Raw genomic sequence first — 20,263 nt, forward strand, 5'->3', positions numbered from 1 at the left:
ATCTCCCTCTAATCTTCGCCCCTCCTACCCCTCCCCCCATCCTTTCCACCCTCCCTCGCTTGCACATACATATCCTCGCACACGCCACCGTGGTATCCGATCTCTCCTCCCGCGGTGCTTTACAGTTTATTCCTTCGCCGATAGAATCCGAAATGAACAGTCGCAGTCTCGGTGCCGTCGCGTCGGTGGTTTCGTCGGGAGATGGGATGTCCGAAACCTTGCAAAACGACTGATTGTGAGTAACGATGACAAATCATCCCTTCATTTTAAAACGACAGCGAGGATTGTTTGACTTCGAAGTAACATGATTTCCCGCAGTTGAGCCGTCCGCTATTTTTTGCGCCATCAGTTCGAGCTATAAATGATGCAAATTTTTAAAAAATATAAATACTAATAGGTATAGATTTGGTCGTTTTATACTGAAGATATTTACTTGCGCACATACGAGGAAAATATCAGGAAATCTCTCATCGCAGACATATGTTTTACTATTTTAAATTTTCCCCTATTCAACCTATATAGTTGCTATTATAATGCAACAAGTATAAAACAGTGTAAATATTTTTACAATAGAGATCATTTTAAATATATTAAATGTATTCTTATTTAAAATTTTTCCACACGAGGCAATATTTAATATACATAATCAGAATAAATGATGAAATCGTAATGATTGAAATTTTAAATAATTTGTTACATCATTAAATATGCATACATTTATTATAGATGTTGCAACTAAATGAACAACAAAATGCAAGCAAATAATGCCAGCGTATAGGTATTTAGCAAATCCTAGCGTTACCATCCCTGAGTAATCATCAGGTAAAATGAGTATCGAAGTGGGATTTATTATTAAACTATATTTGTTTATTAATGAATATTTATTCACACAGTACAATTTCTCTCTGATTATTTTCATCGTATACAGCACAGAGATTCAGCAAAAATTCGCAAATTATCGCAATTTTTGTTTTTGTTTACAATTTAATAACGCAAGAAATAAAATTATATATATATATATATAGGTAATCCAGAAAATCCGGATAGCTCATAAAATATGGATATAATCGTTATAAAATTGACGAAACCTTGCCTTGGTCATCGCTTAATTCCAAATCGATCTCATTTTCATGTAAACTCTTTTATTCACGATAAAATCGGAAATCGGTCATAAGTTGAAATCGCGTTATATAATATCTCTTTCAAATATCCGGAAAAGTATCTCATCGAAATGCAGCGTAGTGCTTTTAATTATGAAGCTTCAATAAAATTCGAAAGGAGAAAAGTCTATTATGTGTGTCATCAGTATATTTAAGTATTATTTAAATTACGGTGCCCGTTAGTGCGGTTTCTCTTTGCAAAGGGGGCGGGAAACTTCTTCTTGACGAACATCCCACTGATACATCTTCTTGTGAAGATGGAACCGATATAACTTTGGGAAAAGAAAAGGGAAAGAAGTTGAAGTTTAAATTTAAATTGAGAGATAGAAGTCGTATGGATCCGGGATACACAGAAATAACTCGCAGGAAACCGATGACGGTGGAGACGAACGAAAGTTATTATCAGTCGCAAACGGGAGAAAAATTAAACGTTTTAAGGTAAAAATGAACTAACTATGAAAAAATACGAGAAAAACAAATATAGAGAGGAGCAATAGAAATTTTTAACATGAAGGATAATGATCTTATCCTATCATTAACGTCTATTATTCATCAAGTTTGCTTAAAATTATGCACGCGATATCCAAGATGTTAGCCTAGAGTTTGCATAGCTTCTTTCATTACATTATTACGTTATTCGGCAGAAATAGCGACTCATCTTTTGTTAACTTTTCTCGAACGTTATATCTTTCATAATTCCGCAGCTTCTATAGCATTAAACGTACTTCACTCTTTAAAACTATTAAAAATACCGTTTTAAACTTCACTTTATTTTATATTTGTATACAGTTAATTTTATCGAATACTGTAAGTTGATAGAGACAATTAAAATAGGCGGAGTGTATATTCTACAGAACCGATATCAGCAACAGTGTGGCTCAATATTTTTTGATGGCTCTTTCCGTAACGATAAATGCAATGAAAGTATAGTGCATTTTATCAAACTCGTAGTTTTTTTTTATATGTTCCAAAGGTTTACTCGGATCAATGATCTTTACAATCGTCATTGCGAAGCACTCCCTATATATGGAATGCGTCGACATTCGACAATTGATAGCTTTACATTTGCCAATAAAACCATGCACGTGTAAAATTTGTGTGACGCACTTCTCTTTCATTGTTAAAAACAAATTCATGTCGAAGCGTTACACAAACATAAACACTATACTGGATGGTCAAATATAACGGGCATGCTCCGAAACGATAAACAATATAACAAGTATCTTCAAATATTCCGTTATATTAATAAACTGTTCGATTAATATTTAGACAGGAAGCTCCATTTCATATCATCGGATTTGCATCGTCGTAAATGCGCAGAAACAATAGCCATTAAAATCCAATATCTGCACCAGAATTATGCTGCTTTTAATCTTCGGTTCAAAATTCACGATGTCAAAGGTAAATGTCTAAACATTATAGCTTAATGTATTTAATCTACAATTTAATTTCACAAACTGTTCGAAGTAGTATACCTCAATTCATTTTCTCGCGATAGATGCATTTTTGCACAGATTTCTTCCAGCAGAATTTCACATTCTCTCTTTCTGGACCCATCAACCGCAACAAACGACCCGGCCCGCAGCTCGGGACGAGACACGCGTAGCCGCGTTACCGAGCTACAACGCGTGTTCCCCCTTGACGCGACGGCGACTGTTTTCCGCACCTGTCGGAAAATCCTCTTTTCGCTCGTGCCCGCGTTTTCGGCGTGATGATGAATAAAAGTGCCTGCCTACATGCGCTTCGAAAACGCGCGCGACGTGCGCGCATCGCCGACGTTATTAAATTCCTTTCTATATTACGTTTCCTCGGGAAGCGAATATAATCTGGCCGTTCGTCCCCTGCGTCCCCGGCCTCCTCCTTCCGCGTGAACCGGAAGAAAAGGGTTTGCCTTTCGCGCGCCAGGTAATAAATATAACCCCCGAACAAATTGCCTCGGCCATTTGACATCGCGCGCGTCGGCCTCGTGCGACGATTTAATAATAATCACGTACAAGAATGCGCATGTAGATTCACCCCCCCCCCCTGCTACTGAATGCGCCCCGTTCAGCTCGGCCCTCGTTACTCGTCCGTCGCATCTATCCCGCCGATGAATGGAAACTTACGTCGCCCGGATATTGGAATTTCCTCGGCGAATTATACTCAGAGTTTAATACCGTCATTTGCACGTTGCTCTCAGAGAGACAAATATTTGGAAATAATAGCTTGCGAGTTGAATTCGTGAATTAATGACGTATTGCAATAACGGAAAGTACAGGGGCACCGTACCGCTATATAATATAAAAACCTATCTTTTCTACCAAACTTCCTGATTAAAGTATTTTTGACACTTAACAAAACGCGTATTTCTGTTAATTAATTACATTGCGTTTTATCATATTTATAAAATATGAGATCAGAAATTAAGATAATCTCTTTTCATTTGGAATTAACAATCTCTTTTCATTTGAAATTCAATGAGAGTATTGTTCACCTAATATTTTGAAATTATTCTTTCAATTGATTCTTAACTTTCACGTAATTATAATTTTCAAACCAAATATGACGATATCTCATCGTTGTAGCAGACTTGATTTCGAGTTGGACAATAGAGATAATATTCTAACTACACCAACGATCTCGGGATCGATAGTGCATTGGCTTCTGGCACGCCCGAAGTACCCTGATCCTGATGTGCGTACAACTGAAGCGCACGTATACACGCAGCCGCGCACACACACGCACGTAATTGCGTCGTCAATTGGATCCCCACGCTAGAGATGGAATCAAGCTCAATATGTACTCATGAATCTGAATCAATTCAATAGCCGTTGCATTGAAATTGCGTGATATTCGGAAAAATTGCTGTTTCATTTGACGTATTATACTTACGGAGTACTTCGCTCGCGAGGGGGTGCTCGGTACAATCAAGCTCCTATTGAAACTCAGAACTGGCTATATTCGTGATTTATTAAAAATGTATTGTAAGTACTTCAAATTTTGCAGAGATTTGTGTTTGTGAAAATACTACTCGAACCTTATTGAACTTGTGTGCATATGAATTATTATAATTATTATTATAAGAGAGAGAATATTGTTTTTGAAGAGAGAAGAAAAGAGATTAGTGCGAGATGATTACAAAATAATTCGTTTGCAATTATCAAAAGATCCAAAATTATTGTAATCCGCAAGTAATTATAGCTATAATCATACTTACACGCAACATTTTAACCTACTTTTTATGTACATTATAAATAGTTGGGACATATCTCATTAAAATGCTGTCCAACTTATAAATAAGCTATTTTCTAGGACATTCATATATTAACGTACACACATTTTCTCTGAAAATTTAATTATTCAAAGCTGAAACTATTTTTCGAAATATTCATATTAGAAATTCCGATATAATTCATCATATATTTGACTGCAGCCGTTGTTTACACACAGGCGTTTCAAACACACATACACACACAAAGTGCTATATTGGCGGTAAACAATTACGTTCAACTGGGTGCACTAATTACGTTCGCATTCCGGTGCGCATGGCACCGTCATGCGTTTTCAATTGTACGCGAGCACCAATTATCAAGTCGCTTTCGGTAAAATCGGATTTCATCCCTTGAATTTCGTCACGAGCACGAGAAAACCTCTCTCGTTTCCAACTTCGCGGCGCTACTTCGAACCGGAAGTCCTTTAACATTTCACGATTAATCCCTGACTTCGTTCCCATGTCGAGCCGGAGAGAAAGAAAAATCCCTGCAAGTAAATTATTTCTGAATTATTTCAGAATACGTCCGTTCACAGATATCCCCTGAAAGTTTTGGAATCGTCTACGATTCTGCAGAAACAATTCATAAAAGAATCAGCTTTTCTCGAACGATAAAAGTCAGAAACAATCTAAAAGTTATAATATTAAGTGTACACATGTGTGCCTTTCCTGACTATCAGCGATCACCCTCAAAAGTCGGACCCATGGAAACGACGCGAACATCGGGAAAATTTTCCCGATGAAAAACTGATACTTTTCGGTGACCCCGGAAACATCGTTCGATCTTATTGCCCTCCTCCCCGCCCGCCGCCGGTATAATCTGCCGCGGACGCGGCCCCGGGGTTGCCACGGACTTGATTGATGGCAGCGTCGGTTCATTCGCCGAGCCTCCTTCCGTCTCTCCCGCAACCAGCGAGAATATCCCCAATATACGTCTCTGGCAGGCAGGCACGTACTACAATGGTTGCCTCGGTTTCCCAGGCGCGAGAGCGCGGTGACCAAGGTTTCCACGCGAGGGGGGAGAGGGGGGGAGGTAGGTAGGAGTGCGACGTGGGGCACCGCTTTTCCGTCCGCGGAACAGAGACGGAAAGGGAATCGCAGTCGTGTCGCGTCGAGAGGGTGAGAGGATGCCAGCCGTGCGCAAATTACTTGAGGTTTCCGGCAACTGGCGCTAATTGAATTCCCCGATGAATCGAAGTCTGCATAGGGCGTCCGGGCCGGAATATTGGCTCTTTTCAACGGGGCTTTCAATGGACACTTGGACCGACCGACCGACCGACCGGCCGGCCGGTCGACCGGTCGGCCGACTGACCGCCCCCGGGCCGTGTAGTTCAGCTGGGCCAAAACACTCGATACAGAGAATTAGAAAGCGACAGAGAGATGCGGTTCATTATATATTATGCGTTATCCTTCCGCTAAATACGAATTTACGTAACGGCTACGCGAAGAAAATGTAGTTTCAAATATAATCCAGATATTTCATCGCGTATCTCCCCCAAATATTAACGATACAATATATATCCCGCGATGATATTAATAGTATTTGTTTAAAGTACACGAAGCAGCGGCAAGTTGAATTCCCGTTGCGGAATACGACCTCCGAAAAGCAAAGTAGCAAAAGAGCAAAGGCGCTGCGAATTATGCACCCGGGGCGATTAACCGGGCGACGTGACGAAATACGCGGTACGTCACGACGACAACGTGGCTAACACGCGTCTGCAGCGCGCGAGATAAAGGCCACGGCTCTACAGGGTAGATAATTACCCTGTCTTTAGCTGGTATCCCGTATGCACGCGTTATCAAGGCGTCGGGATAAGGCAAACGGACAGGGGGTTAAAAGAAGGAAACGAGGAGAAGAGAAAGAGAGAGAGAGAGAGAGAGAGAGAGAGAGGGAGAGAGGGAGGGAGAGCTCTGCGCCCGGCAACTCTTACTCTCCGCGCGTCTCTCCTTTTTCCGCGCGCCGTCTCAGCCCGGCAGCGCAAATTAAATGACCGCGAAGGCGCTTTGAAGTCGGGGGCTCGCCGTGAGAAGCGGGTAATTTATTCTGGAGTCACGAGTCACGACGCGAACAACGACGACCACGTTTCGTTGCGATTACGGCGCGCCAGACGCGTTAATTCGCGAGCAGCAACTGGCAGTTTCGCGAGCAAAGATACAAGCGTATATGTTTTTCTTATTGAGACACACACACGGTGAGAACTTACGCCAGCCATTACGCCACGCACTTTCGTTGCCTTCGCTTTCGAGGCAACGCTGCGATGGGATTCGAGTAACGTTCCTGGCTTTCACGCTCTAAAATTTTCCAATTCAACGGAGATTGATTGAACAAATTGTTGAAATAAACGAAAGTTCGATCCGCGACAAAAATTAAACTGTGCAAATATAATAAAATAAATATACATATATAACGGATAGCGTACATTCAAGTAATAACGTTTTTAATGCACATAAAATAACACATTCGTCGAAAAATGGATGCGTGTAGTTTTCGATTTATTATAGTAATAACACCAGTACTGTTTCGGCGGGGATTGTTACTGAAATTGGTTGCCGTGAGCTTTCCAATACCCTCCCAATTTCGTTCCAATATACGATTGCACCTGTAAATTAATTCAACGAAACAGAAACTCGTCTCGACGAAATACAGGTTGGCGGCGCAGCAACGCGAGGCAATTTTTTAATAAAGTCAGAAATGAAGACGATAACTTCACGCTTACTCGCGCGTGTCTACGTCCCTTTTTAAAAACGGGATAAGTACGCGCGCTCTCGGTACGCGCGGTGAGGAAATGAAGTGAGACCGCGTCGTGCGGATTAACTTCCGACCGCGTTAAATAAATAACCGTTTGTCTACTCTCAAGTATGACCAACGGTGGCATTTCGCGCCGGAATCTCAGCGCGAATTCGTACTCCCAAAAAACGGGGTTAAAACGTAAAATCTCCCACTCGCCGTGGCCCGCTAAAAGGAGGATTGTTAATGCCTCGAAATTGGAGCAACCGTGACAAAAGTTCCACCGCGCGCGCTACCGGTAATCATGATACACGACGCGCCTGCATGCGCACTTCTCTTCCATCCTCCTTTTTCCACCCGTTCTTTTTCCTATCTGGCTTTTACATCATGCGATCCTTCGTAAATCCGCGTCGTTCGTCTCGCTGTCGTTTCGCGGAACCGCTCCGAAGACGCGAGCGTCTGCCGGTGCGGCGCATCGATCAATCGAGCTGCGCGCGAAGAACGCATTGCGCGAAGAAACTGCCGCGGAGTTGGCTGTCTCGGAATCCTAAACAAAATAAGAACATATCCGCATAGATGTAGAATAATGATGATGGAGTTAGATCCACATCATCCTTCATCCCAGAATACAGAGACAGAATTAAAATGGACTGGAATTTCGTTTCGCGAAGATGTCACGTGAGCGAGACCAGGTGTTCGCGTGTCGAGACATCAAACATGAAGTTTAGCATATGGTAAATATGCTAAAGAGAAAATGAACTTCTGTGTCGATAGAAACGCGCGTTTAAACCTCGAGGTGGAAGACGTAACGTGCGAGACGCCGAGATCCGTATCCGTGTCGCGAGATAAATTGCCGAGTTTTGGCGTTAAATGTGCAATTTTTGTAAAGGTAGAGTGCTGTCACGAACTACATTCTGTCTGCGATTCAGGAGAATCAAGGATGCGCGACGCGGCAGTAAGTTTACCGAGAGAGAGAGAGAGAAAGAGAGAGAGAGAGAGAAAGGAAGAGAAAGAGATACGGATCTCTTAAATAACCCCATGTATCTCGCATTCATCCTGCATCAGCTTGCGCAAGTCCCGGCCATTTTTAAGCGGCGACCTCCTCGCCGAGACGCGGATATCCGCCGCCGCGCCAGTGCAGTGGAGTCCGCCTCATTTTTGTTTTAAAGTAATGCGGCGATTTCCCCGCCGGCTTACCTCGGTTTTTCTTTTAACAAAGAGAAACGTCAAGGAAAACTAATAGCGGAGGGATAACGAGCCGAGGATTACCGAGGCTTAATGCCGAGAAAAACGGTACCGTCGGATACATATACCGCCCCAAATATGATGGATTACTTCCAGAATTGTATAGCGCGCAATTCAGCGGCGCATCGCGGGCGCTTTATGCGATTCTTCGATAACTGTTCGCGGTAGTTAACACAATCGGATAAGGTGTTTAGCTCTTGATGCATGGAGACAACACGATTATTGATTATTCGGGTCTATAAGTCTTTATTAAAGATAATTTTTGATTTATAATATATAGATTTTCGCTACGCTTTGATAGCAGATTTCGTTGTTCAATGTTCGAGAGTATAATCGATTTTAATAAATTAAGCCTATGAAAGCAGACAAGAAAATTTTCTTTATCCGCTTAGTTTTCCTGGATTTTACCCGAATACACTAAATTTAAAATGTAATCGTCAACAAGCTTGAGATTAAAATTTTTTAATTAAATTTTACCTTTACGAAGTAATTGCTTTCAAACCCATTACAGAGCTCATATATATACGAGAATATAGTTATAATTTTAAAGCACACTGTACATCGATAAGTCATTAATAGTGATGTATGATGTTAAAACGTTGAAAGTACGATAAACAAAAATACCAATCTACGTTGAACCGACCATTAATAATCTGAATTTTTCGCGCACCGCGGGAGGTAATGCAAAGTACCTTGGAGAGCAGCTTTAATAGTAAACGTGTACGCAATGTGCGCGCGTATTTCGTATCAACAAACATGGAAGCCCTCCAAGAGTTTCGCGCCAATCAAAGAACTTGCGTTCCTCGTTAGCGAAATTTCCAGTGCGCGCTTCGGAATACATCGTCTCTCGTTCGCTAACTGGCGGACCATACACGGAGTCGAACTACTGACAATTTGTGGCTGCTTAGGGATAAGAGGGCTCCAATGCACCGAAGACCTCGCCCAAATTTCACCACACGCGAAACGTTTGTGAGTCCGTAATGAAATAGTGATAGGATCCAAAATCCAAAAATTTGATTCTTAATCTTAACGATCTTTGATAAACAAGATAATTTGTCTCCATTATTCTAAGATATATGTATCATAAATCGGATATTTAAATATATAACATTCAATAACATTTTATTTTTAACGAAATTGGATATTTTAAATCATGTATTTTTTGCGGAAAACCAAGTTTAATTTGATATCTAAGTGAGATATCTGAGTAGGATTTTTAATCGAATTGTTAACTATAACATGGTAAGATCTTAAAATAATAAAGTTCTTATTTTCGTTTAAATGCAATATTATTAATATCAATAAATCATCTTTTTTTTTCTCGCACATATATAATTTTCCCAAATATATTTTATAAACTTTAATTTTAAGTAATTTTGCTTACAAGTGAATGATTTTAGTCTTTGCTATGTTGTACCGTAAAAAATATTTAACGAAATCCAACCGTCACAAATTGAGACTGACGTGTCGCAGTATCGCGTATAGGATTGTAAAATTGTAAATCGTAAATAAAATTATCGTAATGCGTTACACGAGCGAGGAAACAGACGGAAAACGGGTACAGAGGAGCAGCCGGAGGGAAAAGTGAGAACGAACGAGATGTGATTGAGGCGGAGGATCGAGCGTGCGATCGAGCAGAGGCGAATGCCGCGCGTATTATTGAACGCGGGATGCACTCCTATCCGGTAATACGCTCCGTCGCATCCGGCGTTATCGGAAACTCGTTGCTCTGCCTCGTCGGAGCCGTATTTAACGGTCGGACCGTGAACGAGTCGCGACGCGCTCGGAAATAGCGGACAACGGCGACGACACGGAGAGTGATGGCCAAAGAGAGGACGAGAGAGGGGGAGGGGGTTCCTTCGACGTACGCGCTAACGAGTAAAGCCGCACGTAACTAGCGAGCGCATTGTCGCGTTCGAACGCACAAGGTGCGGTTGGTTGAATGCATTTGTCGTTGTCGCGTCGTCGACGAGCCGACGCGACGCGACGCGACGACCCTCTCAATGGCGAATGACGGAATTTGCTGACGTGCTTTTTCAACGCGCTTTTACGTTCCCTTTGATTCGCATCTATAATATAGCTTTGCCCTCGGATTTGTTCGATTTTATAACTGCAAAGCAAGACAATAGAATCGTGTTGCGCGTTGTCACTTTTCGCTCATCCGACATCCCTTTAAATCTATATATGCATTTAATCCCGAATTGTACTCTTCTCGCTCTTTCTCTACGAAATTCTATTGCGTTCTATTGTAGCGTAAATTCCCATAAACGGCTTAAAATAGATCACACGTAAATCCCGTATTCATCGTCAATATATCGCTGCATTAACCTTATTTTTTTTCTTGACGAATCGTAAAAATGGAATTACGTGAAATTAATTCCCATTTATCATGTAACGATCGGATCGTTCGGAAACGACAGTTCGCGCGGAATCAACGTCGGGGCGGAGAGATCGGGGCGAAAAAAAAGGATAACAAATCCGGAGAAAATGATCGAACTCGATCGAAAGCGCCGAGCAGTCTCGTCCGTGGAGTACATCGAACAGACGCGCTGAATGATTAATGCACTCGGGCAAATACTTTCAGCGCATGAGGTTTGCCGTGCAGCAGTTACGCCACTACTGCACCACCGCCGTTGCCGTTGCCGTTTCCGTTGCACGCGAGGCACTCGTGCGCGCCATTAGGACACGATTGATCACGTGTATTTGTAACTGCTCAAACGTTACCCGCCGAGTGATCAATCGTGCAACCAACCCTTCGACAGGACCGACCGACCGACCGGTCGAATTCCGAAGTACCCTACTACTCGCGACTCTCGCCCCAGCAGTCAATGATCTTCTTGAGCGACGATGCGGAAACTGCGGAACACCCTGAGAAGAGGGTCGTGCGAGGGAATTTCCAGAGCCGAGGCTCTGAAGAGCTTTATCTTCTCTTTCTCGAGCGTGAGAAAGAAAGAGAGGATAATAAATTTCCCGGTATCTATACGAAAATCAATGGAAAATAGCGCTATAAGCATTAATAACAAATGACCAATTTTGTTAAAGTTCAGTCAAAGAAGATGCGAGCTATAAAGAGATTTTGAACAACCTTAAAACGATATTGTGATATCTTCAAAAAAATATACAGACTATATCAAAAAAGTTGACTCTCTAAAATACGACGGCATTTTTAAATAAATTTCGAGGTAAAATGTCTGTCTTTGAAAAATAAGGTGTTAAGCACAGAGATATAATTAAAAATAAAATAAATTATGTTTCACAGATATATTAATATAAGAGAAATAAAAATCTATTACACTTTATATATATTTTCGATTAAATTATTTAAATATATCGTCAGGATTTTTTTTAGTAAATAGGAGGCTACAGTTTCCGAAATCATTAGAATATTATTGTTTTCCGATAATGCCGGCAGTATTTGTGAGATGGTTCTCTCGGGATTTACTGAATGCGTATCAATACGCGTGCTCGAAATTTTTTAAAGCTGCGAACGGTGTTATTATCGATCGAATGTTTTTTAATGCGAAAGAAAGCGTTTTAACGCGAAGGAAAGTGTTCCGACGCACAACAAGATTCCATATATATGTCGCTGGAAACATAATTCTCGAAGAACGACATATCTCGCTTCGGCACGTTCGACCGTTTCCTCCTTGCAAACGCGTTTAACATAAATTATCGGGTTAAATTGTCGCCTCGCGAGCGATCACGTAAAAAAGTCTCGCCGCTGACGAACCTATACCGACTCGCGAGAATCGACATGGAAATGGCGGCGCGGTTAATAAGCAATGAAAAATAATGCCTTAAAAATGCGAGGGTGATATGCGCGAATAATAAATATCTGGCCGCTGTAACCGAGAGTAAAACACGAGGGACAGGAAACAGGAAGAAAGTAGGTGGCAACAGATTTACGACGAGCAGCTTTAAGTGAAGAGGAAAAGAGGGAAGAGGTAGAAGAGAAAAAATATAGAGAGAGAGAATGTGAAAGAGAGAAAAGGAGTAGAGAAAGTGGAGGGGATAATGTATAGAGAAAAAAAGGGAAAAAGTTACAAGAAGAGAATATGAGAGAGAGAGAGAGAGAGAGAGAGAAAGAGAGAGAGAGAGAGAGAGAGAGAGAGAGAGAGAGAGAGAGAGAGAGAGAGAGAGAGAGAGAGAGAGAGAGAGAGAGAGAAAGTAAATGAGTGAAAAATTGAATGAACAAATATTGAGTACATTATATCTTCAAAATGAGGGCGAAAGAATAAAACAAGATTAGTTGTGTATCACGAAACATTTCTCCAAAAGACTGAACCCTACAAGAGTAAGATGAATTACACTAAAATATATATGTATATATATTAACGAATAGACATTTAATTAAGAAAAAAGAAACTAGCGAAAATGAAAGGGAAGAAGCGAGCAACATGTAATAAAGTAAATTTTATAATATGTAGAAATTGAGCAAACGAACTGAAAATGACTGCAAGACACAGGAACGTCAAACTTTCGCGAAACTGGCGAAATGAGCACATAGTGGTTTGCTGCATTACTTGCCATAAACGTTAATCGCTATATGTATGCACATACACACGCACACATACACGTATATGTATATATATATATATATATATATATATATATATATATATATATATATAACTCTACGTTACATTTTTATTTATAAAGTTATATATGTATATTGTATACATATATATACATATATAACTTTGGGTTATATATTTGTAACTTAGAGAAAGAGAGAAACAATGATGTGTTAGAAGAAGATGAAGAGGCGATAGAAGGGAAAAGCTTCGCTCGCTTCCTCCAAGAGAAACCATTTCTCGACTTCGCCGAGATACGGTGATGAGGGGAGCTGAGTTGCGCGGGCGGTGCGGAAGAGGAAAAAGGCGAGAGCAGATGGGAACGAGAGAATAAGGGAGAGCGAAAGAGAAGACGAAGGGTAGAGCGGGAAGAGGCAGCTCGCTAGAAGCTTCCTGTTCCCCGCCGGAAGGAGGAAACGCCTTTCCTCCATTCTTGCACCCCCTCTCACCCCCACACGTGCGCTACCCAACCATCTTCTCATGCCTTCTCGTATCACTAAGGTACCCGGTACTTCGGTCTCGTTCACGACAACGAGATATTTAAACAGTCGTTCCTTGGCTCGAGTGCGACTCTCGCAATGTGATTTAATATAACGTATATCTTACGCATAACAAATAACGCTTTTCTCGTATAAACACATATATTTTTTAATTCTTTTTATCACGCAAATAAATTTTATCGCGGCCGAAAAGAAAGAAGTGTCCTCATAAAAGATTGACAACATATATAAGGTTGTCGTAAAAATTACTTATTCATATAAAAATAAGTCCCTTTTTTTCGGACGTGTTTCTAGAAATGTCGCGATATTCTACCGAGCTTCGCGCAAACCCCCATTCTACTCCGGCCACATTTTGCTCTCAGAATTCAAACGTGCGCGAGTAGTAAAGCGACGGGTAGGATGCTATAACTCCCGCGTTCCCGAGACGGTCGACGAGACTTCTGAAACGGCCTAAGAGGAATCAAATAAAATTCTCCTCAGCGACGAGAGGAAGAGCATCGTCGTCGTCTGGCGCATGGTTATGCTGTGGAGCGCCGTGCACGTGCCTCGACGAGAACGCGAAACGGAACGTCGCCATCCGCGTAACACGATCTACAGATCGCTGAATAAATTCGGCAAAGAGAACACGCGCGTGGGACGTCACACAGACGCGCGGAGGAGACAGACTTACCCGTGCAAGTGGCCAAGAGACAAATCGCCAGCAGAACCGCTCGCTTCCTGGGCAACCTGCAAGCAGAGGAGGAGGACGGTGATTATTGATTGAGCCCTCTAGGCCAATCGAGAGACGAATCGAGAGAAGGGTAACGCTCGACTTCGAACTCGGCGGCTATATCAGACTTGCGATTAGACAGATTAATCTCGCGTCATGCTCCACACGCACGCTGGAACGCTTAATTAATTGCGCATTTGTGGCTTTCACGCGCGGATCTCTTGCTCAAAATACCTGCCTGCTCGCAGATGTTATATAGAGTTCGAGCGCGTTACTTCTCTGAAACCGTCGACTTTCAATTCTTACACTTCTAAAACACTTTACGTTCTTAATCTATGTTATTGCAGAGAAGGATGAAGAAACAGCAATACATTTCAATTTTTGCTGTATCAATAAATAAATTATATGAAAAAAATATATATTTTATATTATTCATTATTTATATATATATACCTGTAAATTTGATAGGCAATTAACGCAATTATTTCAGCAATTATTTGGAAAAAGCTCCAATTAATATTATATCAATATCCAGTTGTTGATGATCGCTCGCAACAGAATAGAAAATATAACAATAACGTGCTTCAATTTGCTATACGCAAAATGTATACGCATATTCGTATTAATGGTTTTCAGGAGTGATACGATAAGCGAATCAATCGACGAATAGATGAATAGATAACCGCATTAAACGGATTATATTCCGTTGGAATATCTCGGCCTGTGCGCCGATCCAATAACAGGTATCGCGTTTGCAACTGCAAGTTAAAAATAAAATTCCAACAATCCCGACTGACATTACAGAGACGAGATACGGCATCGTGTCAGCATTAAATTTCGTTCCGTAAGTGACGTATTTTTAAAACGTGGCATTTGCAGTTTTTCATTGGGTTATAAATATCGGCTCTGTGTGCTTGTTTCTAACTGACGAAACTCGGTTATCCACCGGCGGAATTGCCCGTGCTTAAATAAAGTTATGCAACGACACGGACACGATTGTAAATTTGGCTGGAAACTTTAATGAAATTGGGTCAAAACGACGGCGGAATAATCTCAGGGTTGAAATTGCTGCCAAAATGATCGCAAATACGGGGGGTATATTGTCGTGACAAGCGCATATACATCGCGGTAATTATGCGTTGTCAACTTTCATTCTGCAATTAAACTGCTGTATTTGCTTATAAAAGGGTAAAATAACGAAGTGACAAAACAAATATTACAAAGACGTATCTAAATAAAACGCAAGAGCTTTTCTTGAAATCAAGTCTCGGAGAATTACGATTTAAGTTTCATATTAAAACCATTCGCCATAGTATTTGATTATTAAACTACTCTATTTTCTCTTCTTGCAAATAGTGGATCTACAACAAAGTGATGAATATTCAACGGTATAACGGAACAATAAAGTATAATGAATATTTAGCAAGAAATAAGTACAGAGTGAAAGTTGCCGCTTGAGTTCTCAAAACATCGAGCAGGACTAGACTGTACAAGATGTTTTTGAGTGAGTGAGAGTGAGAGAGAGAGAGTGAGAGAAGAGAATTCTTACTCAAAGTCTTTTTCATGATAAAGTCTTTTAGTGTAACTACGAAACATTTTGTATTTCTATTAAATGCTCTTTACATATCATTAGACTGGCCGATCAAACACTATTATTTCCTTCGGTGCGGCGACCAGGCGGCAAACCAAGTGGCATTACCTGGCGGGTTGACCATAGGTATGTATGTACATGTCTGTTACATACTGCCATGTCGGTTACATAGGACCGCCAGTTCGATACGGACCGTCCCATGACATGAACGGTAAACAGTCTTGGGTTAATTGGTGATATCGACTTCGCGTCTATACCACCGAACGAGGGGAAAAATAAGCAACGAGTCTTTATACGCGGCTCAACCTCTCCTGCTCTCCACCCCCTGGAAAAATTTCAACATCCCGCGGGAAAGTTAGCGTGGAGTGTCCATTTTATAAAGTACTATTCTGCACGGCAAAAAATTAAAGCTGTTTTTAAAAGAGGAGAGCGGAGCTCGTTCTTATACGCGAGCAAGTTGTTACGATGTAATTTTACAGAAATTTACTAGAAGCAGCGCTACTTAGAGGAGGCAAAAATGAGAGAGATACCGCCCCCGCGTACTGCAGCCCATTTTAACCGCAGGTGTCGTTGGCAAAATAGACATATACAAAAAATCTTGTTTAAAATAACGCAGTCCAATAACGTATACACTATGTATAATTAAAACCGAGTTCTGCTGCAATTTCTTCACATTTTTAAAGAAAGTGTAACACAAGTAAGCGATTGTCAGACAAGACGTAGATATAGACAAAAAAGAATAACCGTTCAAATTTATACAAACAAACTATAGTCTCTTCTTCATACAATGAGAGACATGTTACGTAAAATGGGTTTTTGTACGAATATATACATTTCGTGTTACATAAATAAAGGTGGGTTTTTTTTTTACACCGAACGCAGGGTAATAAATCATGGTTACACTGACCATCGCGCAGTTATACTGACCACTTGATTTTACGAATCTCTATTCGGAACAATCGCCACGCAAATGAAGTTGATTTTTCCCCCTATAACGTAATCTTTTTTTTTTTTCATCCTCGAGCAAAACAAAGCATGATAAATTATCTCTTGCGGCAGGTTCTCGAAAGTGATCTATTATCGTATATATTTTCCCCGTTTTTTACATTAAACGAAAAAAGCAACACTTGACAATTTTCAATTTCTCCATCTCGAATAACGTTATGAATTGATCTCGTGAATTGATCTCGTAGAGCAGTCAGGGCAGGGACGATGATCCCAATCAGTCTACCACGCATAGAACCTTGATACCATAGTACCAAATGCATTGAAATATATATATGTCATATCGCCATATGTGCCTCGTATCACCTTCGGACACTTGCCCCTTCAATTACGATAATGGTAGGTTTGAGTATTGCTCACGCTAATCGCCGTGGGAATTAATTTGAGCGTTCACACGGCTATCTTAGCGTCGCTATGATAGCGTCACATTACGTTAGATAGGTATCCCATTAAAGCGGTCGCGCGAATTGCGTTTTACGGCGTCACGTGCGCCTGCACGCGAGGATGCACGCGATCTCGCTTTAATCGTCGTGACGAACAGCGGCGACTTTCGCTCGTGTTTTTCGTATTAATCGTTTTAAATCGTTTCATTTGGCCACCGCCGCCGCCGTCGCCGCCAAACGCCATTATCTGCCGCAGAGGAGTTAGCAGAGATAACATTTGCGCGAGAGATAACACTGTGGCATTCAGAGTGACGTTTCCATTATCTGCCACATGCCCCCCGCGGTGCCGTGTCGGCACTCAGGACCGACTCGAAATATGACGACGTTCCTCATCAACAACATTCTCGAAACAAGACGCAAGATAGATCGTATACGGTGTCGTAAGAATTGCGTAAGCCAAAAATCGCCAAGTCTGAAAGAACAATTCACATATTTTAATTAGCTGTATGTTGAAAAAAAATTAAATTTGTAATCACGCACGCGTTCATACGCAAACTGTTGTAAAACTCATAGAATTTGAGTCTCGTGTGAAAAAATATAACGTAATTCAGTGCGTAACAGGCGTATACAGACTACATCAACGTCCACCGTGCACGCGCGAATGTTTTAATCATAGACGATAGAATCAGTGATAAATAAGCTGCGATGGACAGACAGCTTGTCAGCGTTGTAGATAGCGATCGCGTCTCGCTAACGATTATGTCCAATCGTTATTACGTCAAGCAACTACACGTCGCAAATTCTGAAGTAATAACGTTGATTCAATCATGGCTTAATGACGAATCGATTTGTGCTTTATGCGCTTTATGGATACTGGAGGTATTTCCCCTCCGCGGGGAAATCTAGATAGATCTAATTAGATTCTTGCGGATCTCTAACGACATATTAGTTACATAAATGTTACTGGGACCACCGCAACAGCGAAACGAAATAGAAAAGCTTTTAATCTGTAATAAAACTTTGATGACATTCTACTGTCTATTCGGTGGCTCGCCAAATCAAAGTACGAAGTATTTCAAAATTGTTTTTGACGCGGATTTAATTCTAAAAACAAAACCAAGATCTTTAATTATTTCACAATCAGATGATCCGTTTTTTTTTAACGACCAGCTTACGATACCCTATTTTCTATTGCGTTTACAGGATTATCGCCGCAAACTCTCGTTCGGTGTCTTCCATTTTCAACGCAATGAATCTATTGTACAATGTTAAATTATACAAATCTTGTCAATGCTCGAGCATGCGCACAAATTCACACGGATGCATGCAAAGCACTATATGTGCTTTGGCGAACCGCGCGAACTGTTTCGCGGTCAAATTTGCAAATGGTCACGTGCTAATCAGTTGACGCGCGACATCGCAGTTACATCAGCACAATCGCGGATAGTGCATGCGAGATAAGTTGCGTCGCATGCGTTCGTGCTGTTACAACGAGTGGTTCTCAAACCAACGTCGCGGAACGAGCATGTCTATAGCTCTAAAATATATATAGGACGATCATCAAATCTATAAAATAGATTTCATATTACTTGAAAGTCTTACGCGTCTAGGTAAGAATGGCAAACGTAGAAAAAAGTACGTTATTATAAAATGCATAACCGCTTATTATATAAGAAGGTTTTCTCTTCGAGATCGCGTCAGATATTTCACACGGTAATATCTCATTTTTTAACAGTTATATATCGCAATGTCTAATGACTATTTAATCCGACGACAATCTTCTGACCTAAAAGTTCGCGATGATAAAGTTCGCAGAGTGAGAAGCCGCAACGAGAAACGAAGCGGGTGTAACGAAGTTCATGAATCAGCTAGATTGACATTATGGCACGCATTATTCCGTCTCATGCGGAATGTGTGTTCATACATTCTCAAGTTAACCGAGCTTGAATTAATCGCATCAACTATTAACGTCCTGGCTTGTCCGTGCAACAAGCAAATTGCATTAATCGCGACTATCTCGCGTATAAGGTGGAAGGGCCGCGCGATGGCTGCGGCACTCTCAGCCTGCACTATTGAGACCGATCGGAAATTATGCAAGCTCGAACTAAAGTTAACACGTCAAGCTCGGCTTCATCGCGACCGCGACGTTCCGACGATGCATTACCCCTGACAGACCGGAATTCGATAGTACGAGGTTAATGAGATAACTTGCGTCTTGCGCTTACGTTGCATCGTCATGCAAAGTTTCGGCGGATCCGCCGAAATATAAAGGAAACGTGATAAATTTACATTAATACTGGCTTATCTATTAAATTTCATGAAATTTTTCTTTTTTATTTATGCGAAAGTTAAAATTTATGAAGGTTTCCTATATAAAAATTGTCTTTTTTAATGGAAATATAATACATATATATCAGATTGTAGAGCATTTTTAAATACTCCTTTTTAAATTCTTATTTAATATCCCTCATTATATAAATATCAATAAAAATTAAAAACATATTTATTTATAATATTAATCTGTTTTTATCGCGACAAATTATTTATTCGAAGCATAAGTCTATCAAAGTGTTCATCATAAATAATAAAATTAAATACTATATTACGTAATAGTAACAGTGCGGTAGTGAAACTAAAACAGGGAATGGACTATGTCATTAATTCATCATAATCAACGTAAGTGCAGATTATATATGCAGCCAGTAACGATCAGTAAGTGTAATTAATTAGAGCTGACACGCCAAACGCCATTACGGAAATAATATCATCAACGGCGATGAGGGACATAATGACTCCCCGTTGTCAGGTGTATTATAACGCAACGAATTGCAGCCGCGTTTTAGTGCACAAGAGTGCAAATATGCCAGCGACATGCCATACGAAGATGCTACGACGGAACCGCTTGTTAACATCGCGCGGTAAACAGCCCGCAGAGCGCGGTGTGTTATGTCGTGCCATAACCCAGTTTTCCTTCCGAGCGTGCACGTTTAATAATGTGCCGAGTTAATTGCATCGATTATTAACATCGTGGCCAGCCGTGCGGCGCAAATTGCATTAACGTTGTCGCCGTACGTACGCGAAGCACATTCTAATACCGTCGGGAGACATTAGCGAATTA

At 41.0% G+C, this 20,263-nt stretch overlaps 1 protein-coding gene across 2 annotated transcripts in view; it reads right to left on the bottom strand.

Moving 5' to 3' along the window:
• The window catches only part of Cad87a (cadherin 87A), a 200,361-nt gene that overhangs the window by 86,054 nt on the left and 94,044 nt on the right, over positions 1-20,263 (bottom strand). For both annotated transcript variants that reach the window (XM_077406008.1, XM_077406009.1), the window contains exon 4: positions 14,128-14,183. In XM_077406008.1, coding sequence (XP_077262134.1) covers positions 14,128-14,183 — 56 coding nt within the window. The remainder of the gene's footprint in view (positions 1-14,127; positions 14,184-20,263) is intronic.

This window comes from Temnothorax americanus, unplaced genomic scaffold, assembly GCF_048541705.1.
Source record: "Temnothorax americanus isolate GAGA-0224 unplaced genomic scaffold, ASM4854170v1 Scaffold20, whole genome shotgun sequence".
NCBI lineage: Eukaryota > Metazoa > Arthropoda > Insecta > Hymenoptera > Formicidae > Temnothorax > Temnothorax americanus.